The 23,868-nt window shown below is 38.9% G+C and overlaps 1 protein-coding gene across 1 annotated transcript in view; it reads right to left on the bottom strand.

Annotated features, from left to right (window-relative positions):
- The window catches only part of LOC134601732 (collagen alpha-1(VII) chain-like), a 414,484-nt gene that overhangs the window by 174,649 nt on the left and 215,967 nt on the right, over positions 1-23,868 (bottom strand). The window contains exons 67-75 of the mRNA XM_063446237.1: positions 22,202-22,438; positions 21,531-21,572; positions 6,389-6,469; positions 5,538-5,573; positions 4,594-4,647; positions 3,656-3,700; positions 3,506-3,550; positions 2,851-2,886; positions 421-480 (exon numbers count right to left, since the gene is read on the bottom strand). Of these exons, the coding sequence (XP_063302307.1) occupies positions 421-480; positions 2,851-2,886; positions 3,506-3,550; positions 3,656-3,700; positions 4,594-4,647; positions 5,538-5,573; positions 6,389-6,469; positions 21,531-21,572; positions 22,202-22,438 (636 nt within the window). The remainder of the gene's footprint in view (positions 1-420; positions 481-2,850; positions 2,887-3,505; positions 3,551-3,655; positions 3,701-4,593; positions 4,648-5,537; positions 5,574-6,388; positions 6,470-21,530; positions 21,573-22,201; positions 22,439-23,868) is intronic.

Genomic DNA, 23,868 nt, shown 5'->3' with positions numbered 1-23,868 from the left:
CATTAACGTTTGGTAGCTCAATTCTTCTTTTGAGTACAGCTCCCTGTGCCAATGCAAATAGGCATGAATATTATTTTAAATTAAAATGTAGTATATTATATTACAAACTATTTGCTCAATGTCGATATGCTATGGTACATCACTATGGTATAACACATTAAGCTCCATTTTAAACCCAGTGCAGATAATGTAAGGAAACTATTATTCCTGATTTCCAGGTGGTGATATCAAATCAGAAACCAAAGTTCAAACTACAGTGTTCACATTGTCTAATCCGATGTAGACCTTTTGATGTATAAACTCACTTCAATAGTTTGATATTGCATGCTGTCCTATGTAGGTAGTTGCATAAAACACACATACTACTCCCAATGATGCTGGAATAGGATTTTAGATTTCTATGGTATAATATAATTTTACCTTATATCCAGGAGGTCCAGCTTGACCCACTGGGCCTCTGTGTCCCACACCAGGCTCCCCCTGCATGAAAATAAATGGCATGTTAGGTGTAAGCATGTTGGTAGACTCATGAGTACATGGACATGTCTTGTGGATGGATTTAGTTAGCTTCACCTCTTTCTCTCTTTAAATTCCAAATTAGGGTTAACGCCTTCACTGCCCTACGAATTTACTTTATATTAGGCTTCCACTTTGTTAATTTTCTAAAATGTCTTGTGGATGGATTTAGGTAGCTTCACTGCTATGAAAACATGGATAATTTACAAGCAGTGTGTAACTAGTCTACTGAAAACATGTTGATATTTTATTTAATTTAAATATTGATGCAAGCTTGTGAGGTCTGCACATTCACTTTATGGAGTTGCACCACTTTACAACTCCAATGTACTTCTGTAATAAAGAAATTACAGAAGGACTATAAACTTAAAGTTAAAAAAAGAGGAGGTGATATATATATATATATATATATATATATATTATTCTTGCAGTTCTTGTTACAGTGTCTCTCCAGCCATTGAATTACACAGCTCAGTCACAACATTAAAACCACCTGCCTAATATCGTGCAGGTCCCCCTCATGCTGCCAAAACAGCTCTGATGTGTCGAGGCATGGACTCCACAAGACCTCTGAATGTAACCATTTTTCGGTGTGACAGGGTGCATTATCCTGCTGAAAGTGGCCACTGCCATCGGGGAACACTACTGCCATGAAGGGGTGTATGTGGTCTGCAACAATCTCTAGCAGGTGGTACATATAAAAAAAAAACATCCACATGAATGTCAGGACCCAGGGTTTTCCAGGAGAACATTGTAAAGAGCATAACACTGACTTTGCCGGCCTGTCTTCTTTCCATAGGGCATCCTTCATACACCTGGTCTAAAAGAAAACATGATTCATCAGACCAGGAAACCTTCTTCCATTGCTCCATGGTTCAGTTCTGACACTCACGTCACATTTGAAGGTGCTTTCAGCAGTGGACAGGGGCCAACATGGGCACTCTAAGCGATCTGCAGCAACTCAGTCCCATATGTAGCAAACTGCTGTGCACTATGTGTTCTGAAACCTTTTTTATCTTGGACAGCATTATGTTTTTCAGCAATTTGAGCTACAGTAGCTCTTCTGTGTGATTTAACCAGATGGGCTGTCCTTCCCTTCTAACATACATCAATGAGCCGGTTAACCAAAACATGACAAAGGTTCATGTAAGAGCAGAAACGGTGTCACTATATTATATTTTGTTCCCAAACAAAAAGGCTGCCTCTTGAGAAACCCATTTGGTGTGCCTGGACTTTGTGCATTTTTTGTTTTTTTGAGGAAAACAGAGTCAGAGTACAAGCCAGGAGTCAATAGCCATAAACAATTATAAATAAACTAACATGCGCTTGGTTACAATAAACCACGACATGATGCTGCTCAGAACATGGACTGAGCTTATATAGTATATGTAGAAATAATTTATGCCAGCGTAATTAAAATGACACCATAATGTATGCAACTAATATCCAGTAATAATTCAGGTCCACCGTCATTCTTGGCATAAGAATGACTCCTGGTAGAGTGGTCTAAGTCAAACAAAATGCTGAAATTTTGCAAGGCATCACATGTGCCACAGTGTCACTGGAATGTTGCAGGCTAAGCAGGTAAAGTTGCATGGGGGCTGTAAAGCCGGTGGAGTCAGTGAAGGCTGCTTTCCTGCACTGTGTGCACTGACCAGCCTATTTACTGACGCCCTATGTCTGGACTGCTAAATGCCAGAAGTTTTGTAATAAGGAACAGAGAGAAAGATTCCTCATACATACATAATAATGGCCTGATCCTGGACCTTGTGAGAATCAAGCTACCAGCTATCCAGGATATAGTGAGATATAGTCAGGACTTGGACATACTTCTCTATTGCAGGATTGGCCAGTCCAAATTGCAAAGTATTAATGGGTCAGAAAGGGCTTGTGTACGAGTACTTAGAGACCCCTGCACTAGAACATAACTTGAGAGACACACTTAAAATTTGTGTAACCTATTCTTTGACTCAGGTCTAAATTTTTGATTTGTTTGATGCAGCAATCTGTCTCATTATGTTTAGTTTTCTTCTATTTCTTTGGTTTGAAATTTGTTACTTTATGTTTGCGTCTTTAAGTATGTTGTATAAACCTCAGATTTCGTGGTTGACGTGTACTCACTACAAAGTATCTGGCTTTTTCAAATGTCGAATTTTAGCCACATGGTTCAAGATTGCTAAATGTACAAACACTCATTTATCAATCTAAACACACTTGAATAAAATCGAAAAAAAAATCAAAGTGAAAAGAAAAATGTTTGTGATTCTTTTTGTAATTCATCACAGTGAAAATAAGAGGTCCAAGAATATATATTCATTAACAAGGAATTGTTACCTTTTGCCCTTTTTCACCAAGGTCACCCTTCTCTCCCTGGAAAGTAGAGAATGGTGGAAATGAGTCTGTGAATAGTGAATAATAGTATATTTCTGTGTTTTTTTCTAGAGTATGAGATTGTCTTGATTTGTCAAGTTACTTCCTAGTGAGGGCATACCTCAAAGCTGATAATGTAATGTGTGAGGTTTTGCACAAAATTAAGGGACATCAATAGTAATCATTTCCTTTTATTTTCTTATTTTAGATTGGTTGTTTTTTCATACTTTTTCAACATGATGCAGTTTGAGCCTGGAGTCCCTTTTAAAGGGACACACTTAGCGCCACAAGCATTAAAACTTGGTTGTTAAAGTTCTAGGAAGCTTTCCATGAAAACAGCCCTTTTAAATACATGCTGTCTCTAATGCTTTTCACATTCCGTCCTACAGATGTTGGTTTAATTTAACTTGTCTACATAGGAAAATCATGGAATTTAAATAAGTGAACATATGTAGTACTGCAGGAAACAAGTTATTGGCCCAAATTTTAAAAAATATGGTACAAGTGGCATAACTTGAGCCTAACCCTTATTGGCAGCTTATAACTGTATCACATCCATATTAAACTGTTATTTTTTTTTTAAAGGTACAGTATGTGCTGTTTATTGATCAGAACTCACCTTTTGCCCGGCAGTGCCAGGTTCACCAGGCTCCCCAGGTTCACCCTGAAATAAAACAAACAATCCATTAAACATTACATTCCTAGCTTGATGACAGTACGTTTTAAAGGTTCCTCAAAGAGGCACCAACATAGAACCTCAAATATATACCTTTTCTCCCCTGTCCCTATGGGCTCCCGAGCGTTTTTTCCCATCCTGTGAATAAGATTCAGATTAACAAATAAATCATATAAAATAAAAAAATATTGAGGAAAGCTGTTTGCCATTGATATGTAAAAATCCAGCTGTATTAAACTAAATTTTATTTTTGACTGCATCATTTTTGATGATTGAAATTGTTTTGTCATGACAAGCATTTCTATAAGTATTAGTTTTAAAGTAGAAATCCTATCAAACAGTTAAGCGGTATTAAGGGGAAAAAACAAAACACATTTAGCTACTCTGGCCGCTAATAAAAACTTGTACATGTAGTAACAGTGGGACATGAACATATACTACAACAATGGAACCAGTAAGATATTCCCCCATCATCTCTCTTCTTAACTAAACTTCATTATCTCTTTAAAAATGGATCGGATATACACCTTCAATAACAAAAAGTTCATCAAAAAGTAAATTTCTATATGGAAACATTATAACCCTACCCTTCCAGTCTACAAAAACCCTAGAGTACACTTCCTGGCACTCTGCAAAAATAGTGGCCAGCTGCAATTCAATAAGTATAGAAACCTAATAACATATGTTATTGGTTCCAGAGATGAGACATATTTGTTTGATTTTGTTGAATGTTGTTTTTTTTTTCATTACTTGATGAGCCGGATATCTAGGATTCTGCTAATATGATTCTGGTTGGGTGTTGACATTCTTTAGACCAGCCATGATGGAGGGGGAAATGCCTTTATTGTATCATAAATCTTGGCATATGTATAGCAACATAGGTCCTTTTCTATTTAACAGTACAGTTCCTCTAACACAGTGCTATAAATATATGCATATTTAAAAAATAAAATAAAATAAATGATAATTGCATGTTTGCTCCAATATTTAATTGGCCTTCATTCTTTATTTTACAACAGATTGTCACTAACCTTGTGGTTTTTGGAATGCTCAGCATGTATACTTTCTTCATTCGGCCGTTGGTTCTAAAATAAAGTACATTCTCAGGGAGACAATTCACATCAATATACCTTATTGCACGCTACGTGAATGTAACATATATGCAAGATGCAATATTTAGGCCAAAGTAGCCAAGCTAGATATCTAGCCGAGTTGGAGAATCTTTCCGATCTAACAATTTTGACCTAAAGTATAGGGTGGGCCAAAATTCAGAGTAGGGTTTGAGGAATAAATAACTTGTTTCTTTATTAACCAATTTTAATTTTATTACATACAATAAATGCTTAATGTAGGGAGATTTGTTTGACTAGGTATGGTAGATTACATCTTTTATGAGCTCCATTTGCTGCTTCGCAAAGCCAGGCTCTTTTGTTTGTAATGTTCATTACATTAGTTAATGTTTGAGGCTCTAGCGCTCAAATTTCTGCACGGATATTCTCCTTGAGCTGCTTAAATGTATGTGGTTTGTTCACATATACCCAATATTCTTAACAATCAGAATATATCAATAATTCAAATAACGGTCAGTGACCAGTAAATGGATAATACCCCTAATACCCCTAATGATATCTATGATTTAATCTGCAGCAAAAATATTCTAATATATCTCATGAAAGTATATTAATAAAAAATATTCCGTCATGATTCCCTTTTATTTCTGATGTTGTGTCCTTAAGGGGTTAAAGCTTTATTCCAATGCATTTAAATGTTGCCTGTCTGTTGACAACTGATGTGGATGCCATGTGTTTTGACCCAGCTTTCTAATGTTAATTCAGTATTTGTTTTCTCCAATTTATGCATTGATATTTCCCTTTTTTCCAGGGTCCACAATTGATGTGTGTTTGGCTGAAATGTTGTTTGAGGTGCTGGGTGTTTTACACGCTACATGCATGTTCTCACTCCATTTTCACTTTACCTTTCTTCTTGCTTTTCCTTGTGCCCCTGGGTAAGACTTGTGGAAAGATAAAGGCAGCATAATTAATATAAAGACAAAGAAAATCATGTTCATTATGTGCAATGATAAGACAAAAGATTTGACAGGCTGGCATCTATGATCACAGACAATTCTATCACTGATACCAGCATAGCTGTATTGTTGTGCTTAATTTCTACTCAACAGCCAGAGCTGAATATAGTGCTGGTCTTAGAACCATTATGTATTACTTTATCTTTTTATTGTATATGTCTTTTAAAAAAAAATACTTACTTTTAGTTTGATATAAAAATAAACAAACTTATTAAACATAACTTAATTTAGTTCTGATCATAGTTGAGAACTTGACAAATGAAATAATCATCTTACTAGGAAAATGAACGTACTCCCCGATTAGGTTTATTAAAAAAATGCTTTCATTCCTTTAAATCAACATTTTCCTCGGTACAATGGGAGGAGCAGGAAGTGACATACAGTGACAGAATGCATTGGGCTATCAATGCTCACACCTGTTTTACCCAGCTGCATGTTTATTAAACATTTCTTTTCATCGGGAATCTCGATTTTTTTCCTTTTTCATTGAATGCAAGCCAAGGAGCTATATGTTATATGCTGTACTCTCCCCTCATAGTCCCAGGTTTAAATGTTGGTTGCTGAGTGCCTGAGTAGAAAGGATCTTTCTACTCTTCTATGTTTGGCCCTATCCCTTTAAGCCATTGATTGACCCCCTTCTATGTTGGCCCTATAGTGTGAGATCTCTAGGCAAGGGAAACTGAAAAGTATGACTATAACTGTTGAGTCTATACATACAAAAGCATTCAAAGACTTCTCACCGTGGGAATGGGTTCATCAGCCATTCTTCTAACCCGAAGTTTCTTTACTTCTTCTGTTAAATTAAATGGTTCCACTCTGATCTGCTTAAAATATAATCAAAACCAGCATTAACATGAAAGGTACCTATTAAAACCCATTTAACCAAAATAAAATAGTTTGTTTTGTTTTGTTTTGTTCTCAAGCCCATTCACCAAGTTATTTTAATTAAAAAAATAATAACATTGCATTATTTTTAAACAAAGAATGCACAGCTTGCATGTATTATAGCATGACACCAAAATAACTGTTTAAGGTTTAGGTTTTAAAATATGCACTTTTGTACAATTTTCCTGTATTTGCCCTCGATTATAGAAATATGAATATAGAATTATAAAGGTTACAGATTGTGCGATATCCTTTTTCTTGCCTTAAAGTAAATTTGCAGAGATGCATGAGGTAAAGCATTGATCCATGGAAAAAAGCATTAGCATGGTGAAAAGTGTACTGGGGCAATGGGAAAAAGGGAAATGGGTTATACTATATATGTCCTATACTTCATTTTGCATTGCTTTGCAAATGCAATTCCATGCATAATAAACGTGGTTTGGAGGTATTATTTCATAAGAACAAACACACCCTCATCCAATTGATCTCTAGTTGATGCCATGCCTCTTGATGCAATGTCATTCAATGACATCAGTGTCCAGAGTCAACATGGCTGCCATAGGGTAAGGACACCTCTGCTCCTAAGGACCAAGTTAGATTTAACGATTAGGTGAGGCCCTGAGAGAAGGTTAGTATGTGAATATATGATGGGTAATGGTTAATTTAAATGACATATGCTAACTTACTTTTAAGCATGCATTTAGAGCTACTAGTCCTCTTTTTTGTAAAAAGTAAGACATATTTACCAAGAATAAAATTAGAAAAGTTATAGACTAAGTATTAGCAGTTTAAATGTAATACTCTACTAATGCTTTGGGTTAAATTTTCCATATATCCTTCAACGCTCATTTATTTGTACAGCTGTATACACATTAGTTTTAGCCTAGCTTTGATGGGGTAAAGGTTTAATTGTATGTTAGTATACACTCTATGGGTTACAAACTTAGCATTGATTGGTTTAGGGTTTAAGTATATAGCCCCATATACTCTATACCCTGAATGCATTGGTGTGTGAACCCGCAGAAGCTGGATGCCGATCCTGCCAGCAATTCATTTGTTCAGAGCATTGACTGAGCGTTTCCCCCAATGAATGACCTTCTATGCAAACCATATGCACAGAATATAAATTAGCCATCCAGATACTATTGCTTTGGGCTGGCTAATGAAGCAGTTGAGGGTGGAGTTACAGATTTCAAGCACCACGGCCACTTCCAATCACTAAAGTGGATATTGTGTTTGGAGTAACCCCTTAAGTATACAACGGTATATACTCAAAACTCTATACTCAGCTAGTCAATGCTAAGCTTAGCATTGACTGGTTGAGGGTTTAAATACATAGTTTAATACATTCTATAAGTCCCAAACTTACTTAGCATTGATTAGTTCAGGGTTGGATTAAAATATTGTCTGATGGAGCTGAAAATCTAAATACATACACATACACACACACACACACATACATATATATATATATATATACATATATATATATATATATAGTACTGTGCAAAAGTCTTAGGCCACCATTAGCAGTGGTATAATGACCATTTATAATTATTTCTCAGTCTCTTTATTAGAATACAATCAGAAAATACAGGAAATTTGTATGCAGTATGTCTGCAAGGATACTCAAGATATGGTATTCAAGCTGTTGTAAAGAAATTTGAAGAATCTGGACAGTTTCCAAATCTGATGAGAAGTATCTGAGTTTCTTCTTTGAGAGACCGGAACAGCTTCATCAGGAAGCCAAGTTGACCACTCTATAGTCCGAAGAAGTTTAATCAGGAATGGTCTTTGTGGAAGGGTATGCATTCCAATATTTTCATATATTAGCCTTTTCTCTCTGTTCCCCTTCCAAAAAAATGGTCTCTTGGCTGCTACCCATCCACAAAGACCATTCCTGATCAAACTTTTTCAGACTGTAAAATGGTCAACTTGGCATCCTGATGATGCTGCCAGTTGCAAACACTCTATGGGTTCCACGTCTAAAACTGGTTTGTTGATAGTTTGTGCATTATTCCTTTTTTGCCAGCTGGAGGTTTTTTATTTTTTCAGTGTTCCCTCAAAATCTGTCAGGGTACCTGTAGTCTCTACCTCTGATAAGAGGAGAGACTTAGACGTTTCCCCGTTCAGAAGGGCTGTTTCCTCCGTTCCTCGCGGTTCCTCCGGTCGGTTACACGCCGGCCGCGAGGGATCCACGCCCTTTTATGATGTGACGCTCAGTAGCCGACGTCATGACGCCAAGCCTGCTCGACCTGTCACTCAAACCCTGAACACGAACCAGGACTCGTCGGGGGTGTGATTACCTCCTAGAACCGGGGTATTTAATAGAGCTTCCCGCATTTGCTCATTGCCCTGTCGTGGTTCTAGCCAGTCTAGTCACTCAGTGCTCTTGTATGTCTATTGTCTCTTTGGTTCTGACCCGGCTTGTTTGTATTACTCTGCTTATCTCTGTTATCCTTTGACCCGGCTTGTCTCTCGCTTACCTGTCTTCTCGTTCCCTCGACCTCGGCTTGTCTCTGACCATTCTCTACTTACTCCTTACGTTAAGTCCGGCCATTCTAAGGTCCGGTATACGTACCTACTACACTTTGTACTCTGCGTGTTGGATTCCTGTCCCGATCCTGACATTACGACAGGGCCAATGGATCCTGCAGGTACAAGTAGTCAGCTTGGTCCTTCCGATCCTAGGTTTGACGCCATGGAACATAGAATGGATCAGATGGCCTTAGCGCTACAGGCGTTATTATCTCGTCCTAATAATCCACCAGAAGAGATGCGTAATAATTCTATCTCTCCTGTAAGTTCAGGTTTAGAGGTAGCCACTGTAGGTGCCTCCTCCCGTATTACCCCACCTGTACGTTATGGTGGTTCTCCGGAGAAGTGTCGAGGTTTTTTAAACCAAATCAGTACCCACTTCGAATTACAACCCCGTTCCTATCCTACAGATAGGGCGAAGGTCGGATTTATTATCACCTTACTGTCAGGATCGGGACAGGGATCCAACACGCAGAGTACAGACAGTAGAAAGGTACGTATACCGGACCTTAGAATGGCCGGACTAACGTACGGAGATAGAGAGAATGGTCAAAGACAAGCCGAGGTCGAGGGAACGAGAAGACAGGTAAGCGAGGAACAAGCCGAGTCAAAGGGTAACAGAGATAAGCAGATTAATACAAACAAGCCGGGTTGGAACCAAAAGGATAACTGGAATACAAGAGCGCTGAGTGACTAGACAGGCTAGAACCACGACAGGGCAATGAGCAAATGGAAGAAGCACTGTTAAATACCCTGGCTCAGGAGAGTAGACACGCCTCCGACGAGTCCTGATTAGTTTCCAGACAATTGAGTGACAGGTCGGTCCGGGTTGGCGTCATGACGTCGACTGCTGGGCGTCGTGTTACAAAAGGAAGTGGATCCCTCGCGGCCGGCGTGTAAATGACCGGGAGGACCGCGAGGGACGGAGGAAACAGCCCTTCTGGACGGATAAACTCTCTCAGAGGTAGAGACTTCAGGTACCCTGACACTTACTCGTTGAGAAAGCTCTGAGATGGGCCAATCCGTTGTGGGAAAACGATAACCCGTTAGTATATATTTATAATGCCTTTGTAGCTGCTTTTAGAAGAACTTTTGACCCCCCTGGTAGAAAGGTCAATGCAGCCAGATTACTGTTGCGCCTTAGACAAGATAACCGAACACTTGTGGATTATGCACTAGAGTTCAGGTCCGTGGCGGCAGAAGTTAAGTGGAATGAACAGGCTTATATAGACGTATTTTTAAACGCATTATCAGATGTAATACTTGATGAGGTTGCTACTAGAGAGCTTCCTGAGAATTTGGAGGATTTAATTTCTTTTATCTCTCACATTGATGAACGCTTAAGAGAGAGGCAGAACACTCGAGATAGAACCTGTAGACCTTCCTTCAAACTAGCTCCCTCATTTCTAAGTCCTGAGACCAAAACCTTACCTTTTCCAGAACCTATGCAGATAGGCAATACTCATCTCTCAGAAGAGGAGAGACAGTACAGGAGAAGGGGGGGGCTGTGTATGTACTGTGGAGTCAGAGGTCACTTACGCCTAAATTGTCCTAACCGATCGGGAAACGCTCACACCTAAGTTTCTCTAGAGGACAGGCCTTGGGTGTTTCTATTTTGTCCTCTACTCATAATTATAAAGATCATAGGCTTCTGCTACCCGTTTCCTTAACTTGGGAGAGGGGAGTAGTAGAGACTGTGGCATTGATAGATTCCGGAGCTGCTGAGAGCTTTATCGACCAAGTTTTTGTCACTAAACACACTATTCCATCTCAGTTAAGGGAGACGCCCTTGGCCGTTGAGGCCATAGATGGTAGACCTTTAGTTGAGCCTGTGATTTTTCGTGAAACCATACCCGTTAACTTAACTGTTGGTATTTTACACGAGGAAGACATATCTCTGTTACTCATTTCATCTCCTTCTGTTCCCATAGTCCTGGGGTATTCTTGGCTAAAGAGACATAACTCTATTATTGATTGGGAATTAGGGGAGATAATCTCATGGGGCCAGAATTGTCAGGAGAAGTGTTTACAGAAAGTCTCACCGCTTTGCATAGTTAATACATCCACTCAGTCTACCGACTCTACAGAAGTACAAATACCGCCACTGTACCTGTACTTAAAGGCGGTATTTGACAAAAAGAAGGCCGATACTTTACCTCCACACAGGACCTTTGATTGTAAGATTAATCTACTCCCTGGTACTATGCCTCCCAGGGGCAATGTATACCCTTTGTCTACTAAAGAGAACTTGGTCCTAGAGGAGTATATTCGTGAAAATCTAGACAAAGGATTCATTAGGAGATCTTCCTCCCCTGCCGGGGCTGGGTTTTTTTTTGTTAAAAAGAAGGATGGTACGCTGTGAGACCTTGCATTGACTACCGAGGTTTGAACAAAATAACCGTTAGAAATGCCTACCCGATTCCTTTGATTACCGAGCTCTTTGATCGTTTAAAGGGTTCCAAGATTTTCACCAAGTTAGATCTCAGAGGGGCATATAACTTGGTGAGGATTCAGCAGGTTCACGAGTGGATGACGGCGTTCAACACTCGATATGGGCACTACGAGTATACCGTAATGCCTTTTGGTCTCTGCAATGCGCCGGCAGTATTTCAGGACTTGATCAATGAAGTTCTTAGGGAATTTCAACATGACTGTGTTATTGTATACCTAGATGATATACTTATACATTCTAGGGACATTGAGACTCACCACAGACAAGTCAGAAGGGTTTTGTGCAAACTTCTTCAACATGGCTTGTACTGCAAACTGGAGAAATGTAGTTTTGATCAGTCTCAGACAAACTTTCTTGGTTATGTGATTTCTGGGGAAGGGTTTAAGATGGATCCGGATAAACTCCAGTCCATTTTAGACTGGCCCTTACCTAAGGGTCTCAAGGCCATTCAGAGGTTTATTGGATTCTCCAATTATTATAGGCGCTTCATTAAGGGTTACTCATCAATTATTGCTCCTATCACCAATATGACCAGACAGGGGGCTGACACTAAGAATTGGTCTACTGAAGCACTTCTTGCTTTCAAAACTCTCAAAGAACTTTTTGCTTCCGCACCAATTTTAGTTCACCCTGATACTACTCTGCCTTTCCTACTCGAAGTAGACGCCTCAGAGACGGGTGTAGGCGCTATCCTGTCCCAAAGGTTAGGTGTGGATAAACCATTACATCCATGTGGTTTTTTTTCCAAAAAGCTATCTGGCCCGGAGAGCAGATATGACATTGGTGACAGGGAACTACTAGGAGTTATCATGGCTTTAAAGGAGTGGAGACATTTATTGGAAGGGACCTTACATCCTGTTACTATTTTGATGGACCACAAGAACTTGTCCTATATTGGGGAGGCCAAGCGATTGTCCTCCAGGCAAGCTCGTTGGTCTTTATTTCTCACCCATTTCAATTACGTACTCACTTATAGACCTGGTTCTAAGAATTCTAACGCCGATGCTTTGTCTCGCCAATATGAACCTTCTACTGTATCTGAGCCAGTGTTATCCTCTATAGTCCCCAAGTGCAATATTATCGCCAACACAAGTCTTAAAATTCATTCTCCACTGCTTGACCAAATCATGAAGTTGCAACATCTGGCACCTGGGCAGACTCCTGTGGCAAGACACTTCGTTCCTCCTGAACTCCAACGGGAGCTCTTACAGTGTTTTCACGAGAGTAAGGTGGCGGGGCATCCTGGCATTCGCAAGACATATTCCATAATCTCTAAAGATTTCTGGTGGCCTTCTTTACGAAAGGATATTAAGGATTTCATTGCAGTGTGTGAGATCTGTACTAAGACTAAGCAACCTCATACTCTTCCATGTGGTCTATTACAGCCCTTGGGCATTCCAGAGAGACCATGGTCCTGTTTGGCCATGGACTTTATTGTTGATTTGCCTATTTCTAAAAGACAGACTGTTATTCTCACTGTAGTCGATAGGTTTAATAAGATGGCTCATTTTGTGCCTTTACCTAAACTTCCGACTTCTCCTGAATTGGCGGAAATATTCGCTAAAGAAATTTTTCGTTTACATGGGATACCTTCCGAAATTATTTCTGATAGAGGTTCCCAATTTGTTTCACGTTTCTGGAGATCCTTCTGTTCTCAATTAGGCATCAAATTGAATTTTTCTTCTGCTTATCACCCTCAGTCTAACGGAGCTGCTGAACGTACCAATCAAAAAATTGAACAATATTTGCGTTGTTTTGTTTCCGAACATCAGGACGATTGGGTCGGTTTGATTCCTTGGGCAGAGTTCGCACACAATAATCTTGTTTGTGATTCCACTCGCTCTAGCCCCTTTTTCATGAATTATGGCTTTCATCCTTCCATTCTTCCCTCGGTCTCTCCTTCCCAAGGGGTACCGTCGGTTGATGTTCATGTTGCCAATCTGAGGAAGTTGTGGGATCAGACTCGACAAATTCTCCTACATAATTCCATGTTGTTCAAGAAACACGCTGATAAACGCAGAAGGGCGGCTCCTGTTTTTGTTCCTGGTGATAGGGTATGGTTGAGTACAAAACACATTCGTTTAAAGGTTCCTTCTATGAAATTTGCTCCTCGTTACATTGGTCCTTACAGGGTCCTGACTCGTATTAACCCGGTTGCGTATCGCCTAGTACTTCCATCTGCCTTACGCATCCCTAATTCTTTTCATGTTGCTGAAACCGTTAATTTGCAACAGATTTTCCTCCACTGTTTCCTCCCCTCGCTCTGTTCAGGTTGAGGGTCAGGAGGAATACGAGATCAACTCCATCATCGATTCTCGAATTTCTCGAGGGAGGTTACAGTATCTTGTCGACTGGAAGGGATATGGTCCTGAGGAGAGGACTTGGGTACCTCAGGAGGATGTACATGCTCCTCGCCTCCGCAGGGCTTTTCACTCCCGCTTTCCATCTTGTCCCGGTTGCTTCCGCTCGGTGGGCGTTTCTGAGAGGGGGGGTACTGTCAGGGTACCTGTAGTCTCTACCTCTGATAAGAGGAGAGACGTAGACGTTTCCCCGTTCAGAAGGGCTGTTTCCTCCGTTCCTCGCGGTTCCTCCGGTCGGTTACACGCCGGCCGCGAGGGATCCACGCCCTTTTATGACGTGACGCTCAGTAGCCGACGTCATGACGCCAAGCCTGCTCGACCTGTCACTCAAACCCTGAACACGAACCAGGACTCGTCGGGGGTGTGATTACCTCCTAGAACCGGGGTATTTAATAGAGCTTCCCGCATTTGCTCATTGCCCTGTCGTGGTTCTAGCCAGTCTAGTCACTCAGTGCTCTTGTATGTCTATTGTCTCTTTGGTTCTGACCCGGCTTGTTTGTATTACTCTGCTTATCTCTGTTATCCTTTGACCCGGCTTGTCTCTCGCTTACCTGTCTTCTCGTTCCCTCGACCTCGGCTTGTCTCTGACCATTCTCTACTTACTCCTTACGTTAAGTCCGGCCATTCTAAGGTCCGGTATACGTACCTACTACACTTTGTACTCTGCGTGTTGGATCCCTGTCCCGATCCTGACAAAATCATTCCAAAGGTTCTTGACTGATGTGTCAGTTTCCTCTTCAATAAGCTATGCTTTTTAAAGTTGAATACCTTTCCCTTTTTACCTGCATCACTCAGGTTTAGTTTCCCTGTGTACTCTATACCAGAGATTCCCAACTCATTTCTCAAGAAAAAACAGTTTAGAATTTAAGCATTTCAACAATTTTCTTCTAGTAGGGAAACAGACAAAACATGGACTGCTTATCTGCATTGAGGACTGTGTAGTGGGCCACTGACTTATCTTTCTTAATTAATAACACCAGTATTCTATGGAAAGATTTTTAAAAAACTTATTACTACCCTTTTCACACAAAACTCTTTGCCCATGTTCCAATAATACGCTGATTGATTTCTCTATCATCTAACAGGATGTTACCCGAATTCTATTCGCAAACAGCACCAGTGGTCTACTTCATGTCTTCTGTGCTAGCAAGGTGGTCTCCATTCCGAGAGTTACACAGTAAAGCTGTGAAGCTGTGTTCCACTCAAATTGTTGGCATAAATTGTACATATATGGTTTTTATTCCACTATAATTATTTATTTAGCAAATATATCCCTGATTATTCTGCAGTGCAATGCATTTACTTATCTAACGTATCGAATAAAAAGCTGAGAACAACTTAATGTAATGCATTCTACCAAATTTACTTTCAATTACCAATTATTGTACAATTCAATACAATTGCAAGGTTTTATTAAAACTCTGCACTTAAGTTTGTATTTCTCTGTGTGAAACATACTGAATTACACCTTATGTTTGAAAATATATTTATTGTATATAACACAACATTCACATTTACATAAAATGTAATCAAAATTTTCAACAAAAATATTTTTAACACAGTGACTCTTTAGCCAGGTAAATTGTATAGGGTTTATTCCCTTAACCAGGAAATGTTAAGAATCGCCAAGGGAACCGTGAGTTTTAAGCGAATGGTCTAAACTTGAAAATGTTCCATCTCGGCAATTTTTCCAACATTTATTTTTCAACAATTCATTGTTAATTGAATAAACCTCATATTTTAAGAAACAATAGATTATAATAATGGTCAACAATAGCTTGACATGAACATTACTTGCATCAGCAACTTTAAAAAGTGCAACACATAGTTTTCATTCACTGATCTTTGTTCCTTTGTCATATCACAAAAAAATGTGTATAATGATTGTGGAGTTCAGTTGTGTAAACTGCAAACATTGGGATTGAAAACTAATATGTAGTGACCAGGTTTCAATGTTGAATGTATTTAATGTAACACATGAGCCACAACACATTAACAGCAACACAACAAGTACAATGGTCCATTTACATGCAAGGCTATTACAAGGGTTTATTCACTAAACTACCAATCTTCATCCAACACATGAAACAAAGTCAATTGACACTGTTTCAATGTTGCAGCTAGCAACAAGCCACTACTCACCAATTTATAAAGCTAAGTAGAGAGTAAAATGTGGAAGAGGGGGTAGTGGATGCATGGAATCGCCTTCCAGCTGAAGTGTTAGAGGTTAACACAGTAAAGGAGTTTAAGCATGTGTGGGATAGGCATAAGGTTATCCTAGATTTAAAGGACCACTATAGTGCCAGGAAAACAAACTCGTTTTCCTGGCACTATAGGGTCTTTAGGTCCCCCCCATCCTCAGGGTCCCACTACCGCCGGACTGAAGGGAGAGGAAGGGGTTAATCACTTACCTTTCTCCAGCGCCGGGCTCCCTCGGCGCTGGGGAAATCTCCTCCCTCTTCCGACGTCAGCGCTGAACGCCTGTGCATTCAAACCGCCCATAAGAAAGCATTTCTCAATGCTTTCCTATGGACGTCCAGCATCTTCTCACTGTGATTTTCACAGTGAGAAGCGAGGAAGCGCCTCTAGCGGCTGTCAGTGAGACAGCCACTAGAGGCTGGATTAACCCTAATGTAAACATAGCAGTTTCTCTGAAACTGCTATGTTTACAGCTGCAGGGTTTACACTAGATGGACCTTGCACCCAGACCACTTCATTGAGCTGAAGTGGGCTGGGTGCCTATAGTGTTCCTTTAAGAAAAGGCCATGGACTAATGAAAGTATTTAGAAAATCCGGCAGACTAGATGGGCCGAATGGAAGGGAAATGTGGGCTTAATTTGTAATGCAAAATTAAAATGAGTAAGTGTATATACGGGGTTGGTATGGAGAGAGTATTTTTTATTTTTTTTATTCAGTTTGAGTCAATAGAAATGAAGGATATTTGTTGCAGATAAATAACTACACTGTATTAGATGACTAAATAATTGCCAACATATATTTACCATCATGGAGAAGAGGTAGGATCCTAGAACACCCGCCTGGATAATTATGGTCATGAATAAATTGTATTAATACACATCTCAAAGAAAGGGCATAGGACATCCATATTATTATTACTAACACAAACCAACCACAATAGGCATGAGGGAATAGCGGATTATCTACCTGTTTATTCAGGTCATTGGTGAACTGAGGAGACCATTGTATATTTTAATACACATAGTACTATCACAACTTTGCAAAAAAATAAAAATAAATTCCCTTTTCTTTTAATGGCACTAGTTGATGCTCAGTGCTCCTAGCTGGTTTGTACAGCTGGATTGTGATTATACCCCATCATTGTCATGGTGCACTGTTTTGCTTTTCACAGATTTATTTTCCAATGTCTCATGTGTCATTGTATCAGCTATGTGTGTTATCAATTGAAACATTTATATTTATCAATGCACATTTGTATTTCATCAATAATCATTTATCATCAAAGACTGGACTTTTAAAACAAGATAAAAAATACCATGGCATGGACAACAATGTTATTGGGACATTGCAAGTTATTATGTCTCAAATATGGAATAAGTGACTGAATGATTGCCTTGAATCACAGTTTTACTTCAAGTATTCATTTTCCAATAATTTCATTAATACATTTATGGGCTCTTTCTATTTGGATGATAAGTCCACATAAAAGGAGTAGCCAAAGCAACAAACTAGCTATAGTTCAGTGAAGTAATACTGACAAGCATTTCTAAGAAATTTCCCTTTTTTATGTAAAACAGTTTTGGAGCAATCTGATAAATGCTAGGGCCTCCTGGTCCAAGGGACTGTCCTTTCCTTGATCAACTACATAATACAGAATTTAGACTTCTCATTACCGATATCACTCCTATCCAACATGGATGCCAGAGATTGGTTCACAAAGTTGGGATAACTCTCAATACTCTCATCCTGTGAGTCCCGTACAGGTAGAACCAAATTGATACTAGTAATGTGGAAGTATTAATGCTGTATAATCGGTCGGCTGAAGTATAGTGGTTATGTTGCTTAGAGAAATTATTCAAGCATTGCAATGTTTTCAACCCAGCAGCAATTTAGAGAATATCAAATTGCTCTAATCTAATTTAGCACACCAGAAAACAATGAAGCCTGCTACATATTTGCATCTTTTCTGTACATCAATTATATGACTGCAATACGGTGGTAACAAATGGAGTACACATCACAGTTTCTGGTCCACATACTACACCGATCAGCTTGTGCTTAATTATAGCTTCATAAATGCAGATAAAAGAATGCTAAAACTATTCAAAGTGCAATTAGACACAGATGTACTAACTAAGTACTGAATGCAAGGATTTTACATTGACAAAAGACAATTAATTGTTCCTGCAGGATTTTATAGCACGTTTATCCAATGACATTGGATAAAGACTATCCAATAAATTATGTCACATGAAAGCTTATTTGAAGCTATACAAAGGCCATAAAGCAGACAGTATGTTTGACCTATAGCTGTGAAGAATTGTCTCTTGAGTCACCGAAAATGAAGTCCATGGTGAACAGGTGACTGAAGTTGGAAGGAATACTAAGCAGTTTCCACATATTGATGTAAGTCAGAAGGATTTGAAGCTTGTAGATCTTTGTCATCAGAATTCACTATACATAGCCCTAGTCCATCTCTCAAACAGCTAGCACCATCTTAATGCACACAGGATAGGCAGAGAGGTTATAGCTTTGTTATAGTTGGTCCTTTCTGGCTTACGTTTGAGCTTCTGAAATTGTTTATAATTGGTCCTGTGTGAGTAAAACAAAAATATTAACAGATGTAGATTGTCTGTGCTGCAAAGCTTTCCATTTTTTTAAGATCCTTGTTCAAAAAAAAATGTTGTACTGAAACAGCACAAGAATATGTGCATATTGTAGCTTGCACTTGGTGGTGGTAGTTATGTAATCATATGTGTTGATGGGATTTAATGCAGACATTTATTGAGAGTATTCTTTTTCTTAAAAAAGAATAAACAAAAAAGACAGGTTTATCATGAGTTTTAGGTCAATCTGTCCGTATCGACCAGATGAAAAATAGCCAAGTCCCTGGATGATCAAGATGTCAGGCAAGAGAAAAGGTGAACAATGAAGCAGGAGGAAAACAGTGACAATATTTGCACCAAACAAAGTTTGGTAATATTCAAAATTCCAAGGGATATCATGTCCCAAGCAGAAATGCTCGTGGTGTTTGGCACAATATTATATTAGTTAAACATATCAGCTCCAGCATACATAGTGTAAGCACAGTAGAACAAAAGCTGACAGGGGTGACGTAGAACAATACGAACATGTCAAAGGAGAAGTTCTGAAACCCAGCAGCAAGCATTAACATGCAGAGACATGTGCCATTTAATTCATTATCAGTTGTAATAGACAACAAAGCCAAGACAGATATGTAGCAAACTTCATTGTTTTTAGATGGTGTGGAATTAAGAACGTAACTTCATAAATGTATCTGTTTTAAAGTACACCGACACACAACACATATTTTACTTTTTTCCCAAGTCACTCTGAAATAAAATTTTAACATAAATATAAATATTACACTTGTAATATCTTATTGAAACAAGCATTAGTTCTTAAAGAAAGATATGGTGGCAATGTTTTCAAGTGATATAGAAGTCTAAGTATAAAATCTGCAATTCATAAACCAGAATGTTGTACAAAGTATGTGATGGGTATACTACAGCACAGCGTTGTGTTACATACATATTTCAGTGTCTCAACATATACATAAAGGTGGTATTCAGCAATGTAATTGTAAGGACAAATGAGGAGCAGGCAAGTGAAGTCTTGTAAATTGATTTGGATGAACAACTAGACCTCAATTTCATTTCATCAGCAAAACCCAGTCGAAAATCACCTGAATTAGGCTGATATTTTTTTTTTATCATATCTCAATTGTGTTACTTTCAGATGAATTTTGGGGGATTTTGGGGGGCTAAAGAAAGATTTAAGAACAGAGAAGACATGTTTCCATTCTTTAAATTGAAGCACTTACCCAATGCAGGGTGAGTGCAATGCGACATGGCAAGTAGGAGTTTGGGGGCGGTTTGAAACCTTCCTTGTACTACTGTGGGGGAAGTGGGGGTCATATTGAACCCCATAAAATATTTGCAAGTATTTGCCTGCTGGCTACTTGTGCTACCACAAGCCAAATAGTCAAAAAAAACATTTTTCAAAAGTTTTATGTTTATGTTAATATTTTCAAATCCATTTATTGATTATGTAATTGTATTTCTGAAACTGATATTTTTGATTATGTAATTGAATTGCTGAAACTGATTGAAAAACGATATTTATTGGCTCAGATCAGGTCCAAGGTTTATCAGACACTATAACCACTTCGATGAGATGAAGAAGTTCCTACAGCGTCCCTTTAAATCTTAAATCTAAGGTTTTACCTTCTATAGCCACAATTAAGAAAGCGAGTCCACCCAAAATCTCCATCAACAGGTATGTTTGTGGTTACCTACGAAATGTGAAGAGCTAGCAAGTCAAGAATCCTTGTATAGGAAATGGTTGCTTAGAATTATATGTATGCAGAATATATATATATATATATATATATATATATATATATATAAATATATAAATGGATTACACAATGCCTGAGGATCAGAAGTACCACTATGCTCTATGCTGCATATAGTTTCAACAAGGGATCTGGGCTTAGAGGAACACAGTGCCAAATTGTGAATAAAAGCCTAATGCAGTATCAGAGGTATGAAATAGTAAACCGTACAACAAACAGGTGTATATTCAACTACATTTTCTCAAACAAGATAGGTCCCCACACAACATGCAAACAAACACATAACATGCCTTGGGGAGAAACAAGCCTTTTACTCATGTTAGTGCATGTTAAGGGAAACACATTGAAGCATCAGAGACCTACACAGACACAGGAATGGTACCTACAAACAGATCTCTTATTCACTAGAACCACTCATTTAGCTCACTATTTTTTTTCGGTAATTCCTGATATTCTATGCTATAGACACAGAATTAAAACTAAAATGAATGATTCTGTTGCATAAATGTAGCACTTTCCTGGCTTCTAAAATCATGTATATTTGCTGTATGTGCATCAAGTCAAACAGTTATGTTTAGTTTAAAAAACACGAAAATATATAACCAGTCTTTTCGTGTCTATTTCAGTGCCAGATCAACCTATGACACCTACATTATTACAACTATGATGTGCAATTGGATCAATACAGGCTGCTAAATGTCAGCAATGTTGGCTATTAATATGAACAGTACTATCTACTAAATGTGAATAAAACACCAGTAACAATGCTAAATTAGGCAGATTATTATCCAGCACACAACACCGTTTGCACAAGAGTAGGATCGGATGCATGGTTTTACATACAGAATCTCACAGGCTTTCTTTTTGGATCCCCATCAATCTTGTTGTGCATCTAGCTCACTTGTATAGGTCCACTAGCATCACATATATACATTTCCTAATTTTCAGTCTTTGTTAGCCCAAAACAAATTGAGTTCTCCTTTACAATCGCCATCTTGCCTATTCCAATATTGTCTTGTAACTTAATTATTAAAATATTTTGATCTAAGAAGCCTTATACAATATCTTACCTCAGTTTCTGGCAACACTTCTTGTTCTTCAATAACATCCTCCTACGACAAAGGAATACATAATTAGTGAAACCTGGAAATTAGATGCATATATGTGGCACAAATAAACAATACATGGTGACATTACTAGGGTGCCATTACATTGTGCAGGTCTGAAATATTAATAAATACTACTATTACAACCCAAATATATAATGCTGTTTTGTTAATGATTACTATATGGAAGAAAAGAGTCTTTTGACATGCCCCCTTTTTTTTCTCATGTCTTCCGCTGGTGGACAAAGTGTATTTAATGGCGCTCCACAGCATCAAAAAGACTGCACCATAATAGTGGCATTAAAATACCTGACTTGACGCTTCCTTGGTCTCAGCGACTTTGCAATTTAACTCACTCTGAATAATCATCTAACAGGCCAGCTCTTTAAGACATGTTATAAAGGTTATCACTTGGTATTGCCAGTTTTTATGTCTTTGGGGCACAGTGAACAAATTTATTAAAGCATACATAAAATACTAGAGGTATCTGATGCTTCTCTGAAAACATCTTTACCCCATCTTCTTTTCCTTGCGCTCTTCCCTCCATCTCTATCTATATATTGGTCATCCTATTGTCTTTCTTCACCAGTTCTTAGAAGAGATATTAATAAATTGTTCTTTCTTATGTGACTCACCTTTTTGATTACAGTCGGCTGGCTTTCCACCATAACCGTTGTATTCGCTGTAAACTGGATTAAATGTTCTACCTCTTCTGTGAGGACTGATGTTACTTCTTCTGAAATATTTGAACTTGGCATGGTAGAAATGGTTCCCAGTTTATCCCGATCCCTTCCTGTAACCTTCTCAGCTGTCGAGATCTTTAACTTTGTTTCAGACAGACGATGCTTCTTTTTTTGCTCCTTTTTATTCTCCTACAAGTCCACATATCACTATTAATGGTGTGCAGTTATACTTCAGAATACTTTATTTGGTACATTGCTACATCCTGACCACAAATGCTAAATGTAAATAATGAATGCTTACCTGAAGAAAGTATTACTAAGATGAACCTAAACAGGGTTGTCAAACGTACAAACCCCATGAATCCATCCTACAGCATAAATGGATGCAGACATCCCCCTGAAGCATTCAAAGAACACCTCGACTGACCAGCAATCAAGAAACTCATTCCCATCAATTCTGACCACCCTGAATTAATAATGTAGCATGCTTTGGTTGTCATAGCAGACAAATAGTTCAATTACAGTGAGGGAAAAAAGTATTTGATCCCCTGCTGATTTTGTACGTTTGCCCACTGACAAAGAAGTAGGTGAGTAGGTGGTAGGTGTATTTTAACAGTGAGAGACAGAATAACAAAAAAAATCCCCCAAAACGCATGTCAAAAAGTTATAAATTGATTTGCATATCAATGAGTGAAATATGTATTTGATCCCCTATCTATCAGCAAGATTTCTGGCTCCAAGGTGTCTCTTATACAGGTAACGAGCTGAGATTAGGTAACTTAAAGGGAGTGCTCCTAATCTCAGCTTGTTACCTGTATAAAAGACACCTGTCCACTGAAGCAATCAATCAATTAGATTCCAAATTCTCCACCGTGGTCAAGACCAAAGAGCTGTCCAAAAATGTCAGGGCCAGGATTGTAGACCTACACCAGGTTGGAATGGGTTACAAGACCATCGCCAAGCAGCTTGGTGAGAAGGTGACAACAGTTGGTGTGATTATTCGCAAATGGAAGAAACATAAAATAACTGTCAGTCTCCCTCGGTCTGGTGCTCCATGCAGGATCTCACCTCGTGGAGTTTCAATGATCATGAGAACGGTGAGGAATCAGCCCAGAACTACACAGGAGGATCTTGTTAATGATCTTAAGGCAGCTGGGACTATAGTCACCAGGAAAACAATTGGTAACACAATACGCTGTGAAGGACTGAAATCCTGCAGCGCCCGCAAGGTCCTCCTGCACAAGAAAGCACATGTTCAAGCCCATCTGAAGCTTGCCAATGAGCATCTGAATGATTCAGAGGAGAGCTGGGTGAAAGTGTTGTGGTCAGATGAGACCAAAAATCAAGCTCTTTGGCATCAACTCAACTTGCGTGTTTGGAGGAGGAGGAATTCTGCCTTTGACCCCAAGAATACCACCCCCACAGTCAAACAGGAGGTGGAAACATTATGCTTTGGGGGTGCTTTTCTGCTAAGGGTACATGACAACTGCACCGCATCAAAGGGACAATGGACGGGGCCATGTACCGTCAAATCTTGGGGGAGAACCTCCTTCCTCCCTCAGCCAGGTCATTGAAAATGGGTCGTAGGTGAGTATTCCAGCATGACAATGACCCAAAAC

The sequence above is a fragment of the Pelobates fuscus genome, chromosome 3 (genome assembly GCF_036172605.1).
Source record: "Pelobates fuscus isolate aPelFus1 chromosome 3, aPelFus1.pri, whole genome shotgun sequence".
In the NCBI taxonomy this organism is placed as follows: domain Eukaryota; kingdom Metazoa; phylum Chordata; class Amphibia; order Anura; family Pelobatidae; genus Pelobates; species Pelobates fuscus.
Note: the sequence above shows the minus strand (reverse complement) of the source record. Positions and strands in the feature narration are given on the sequence as shown.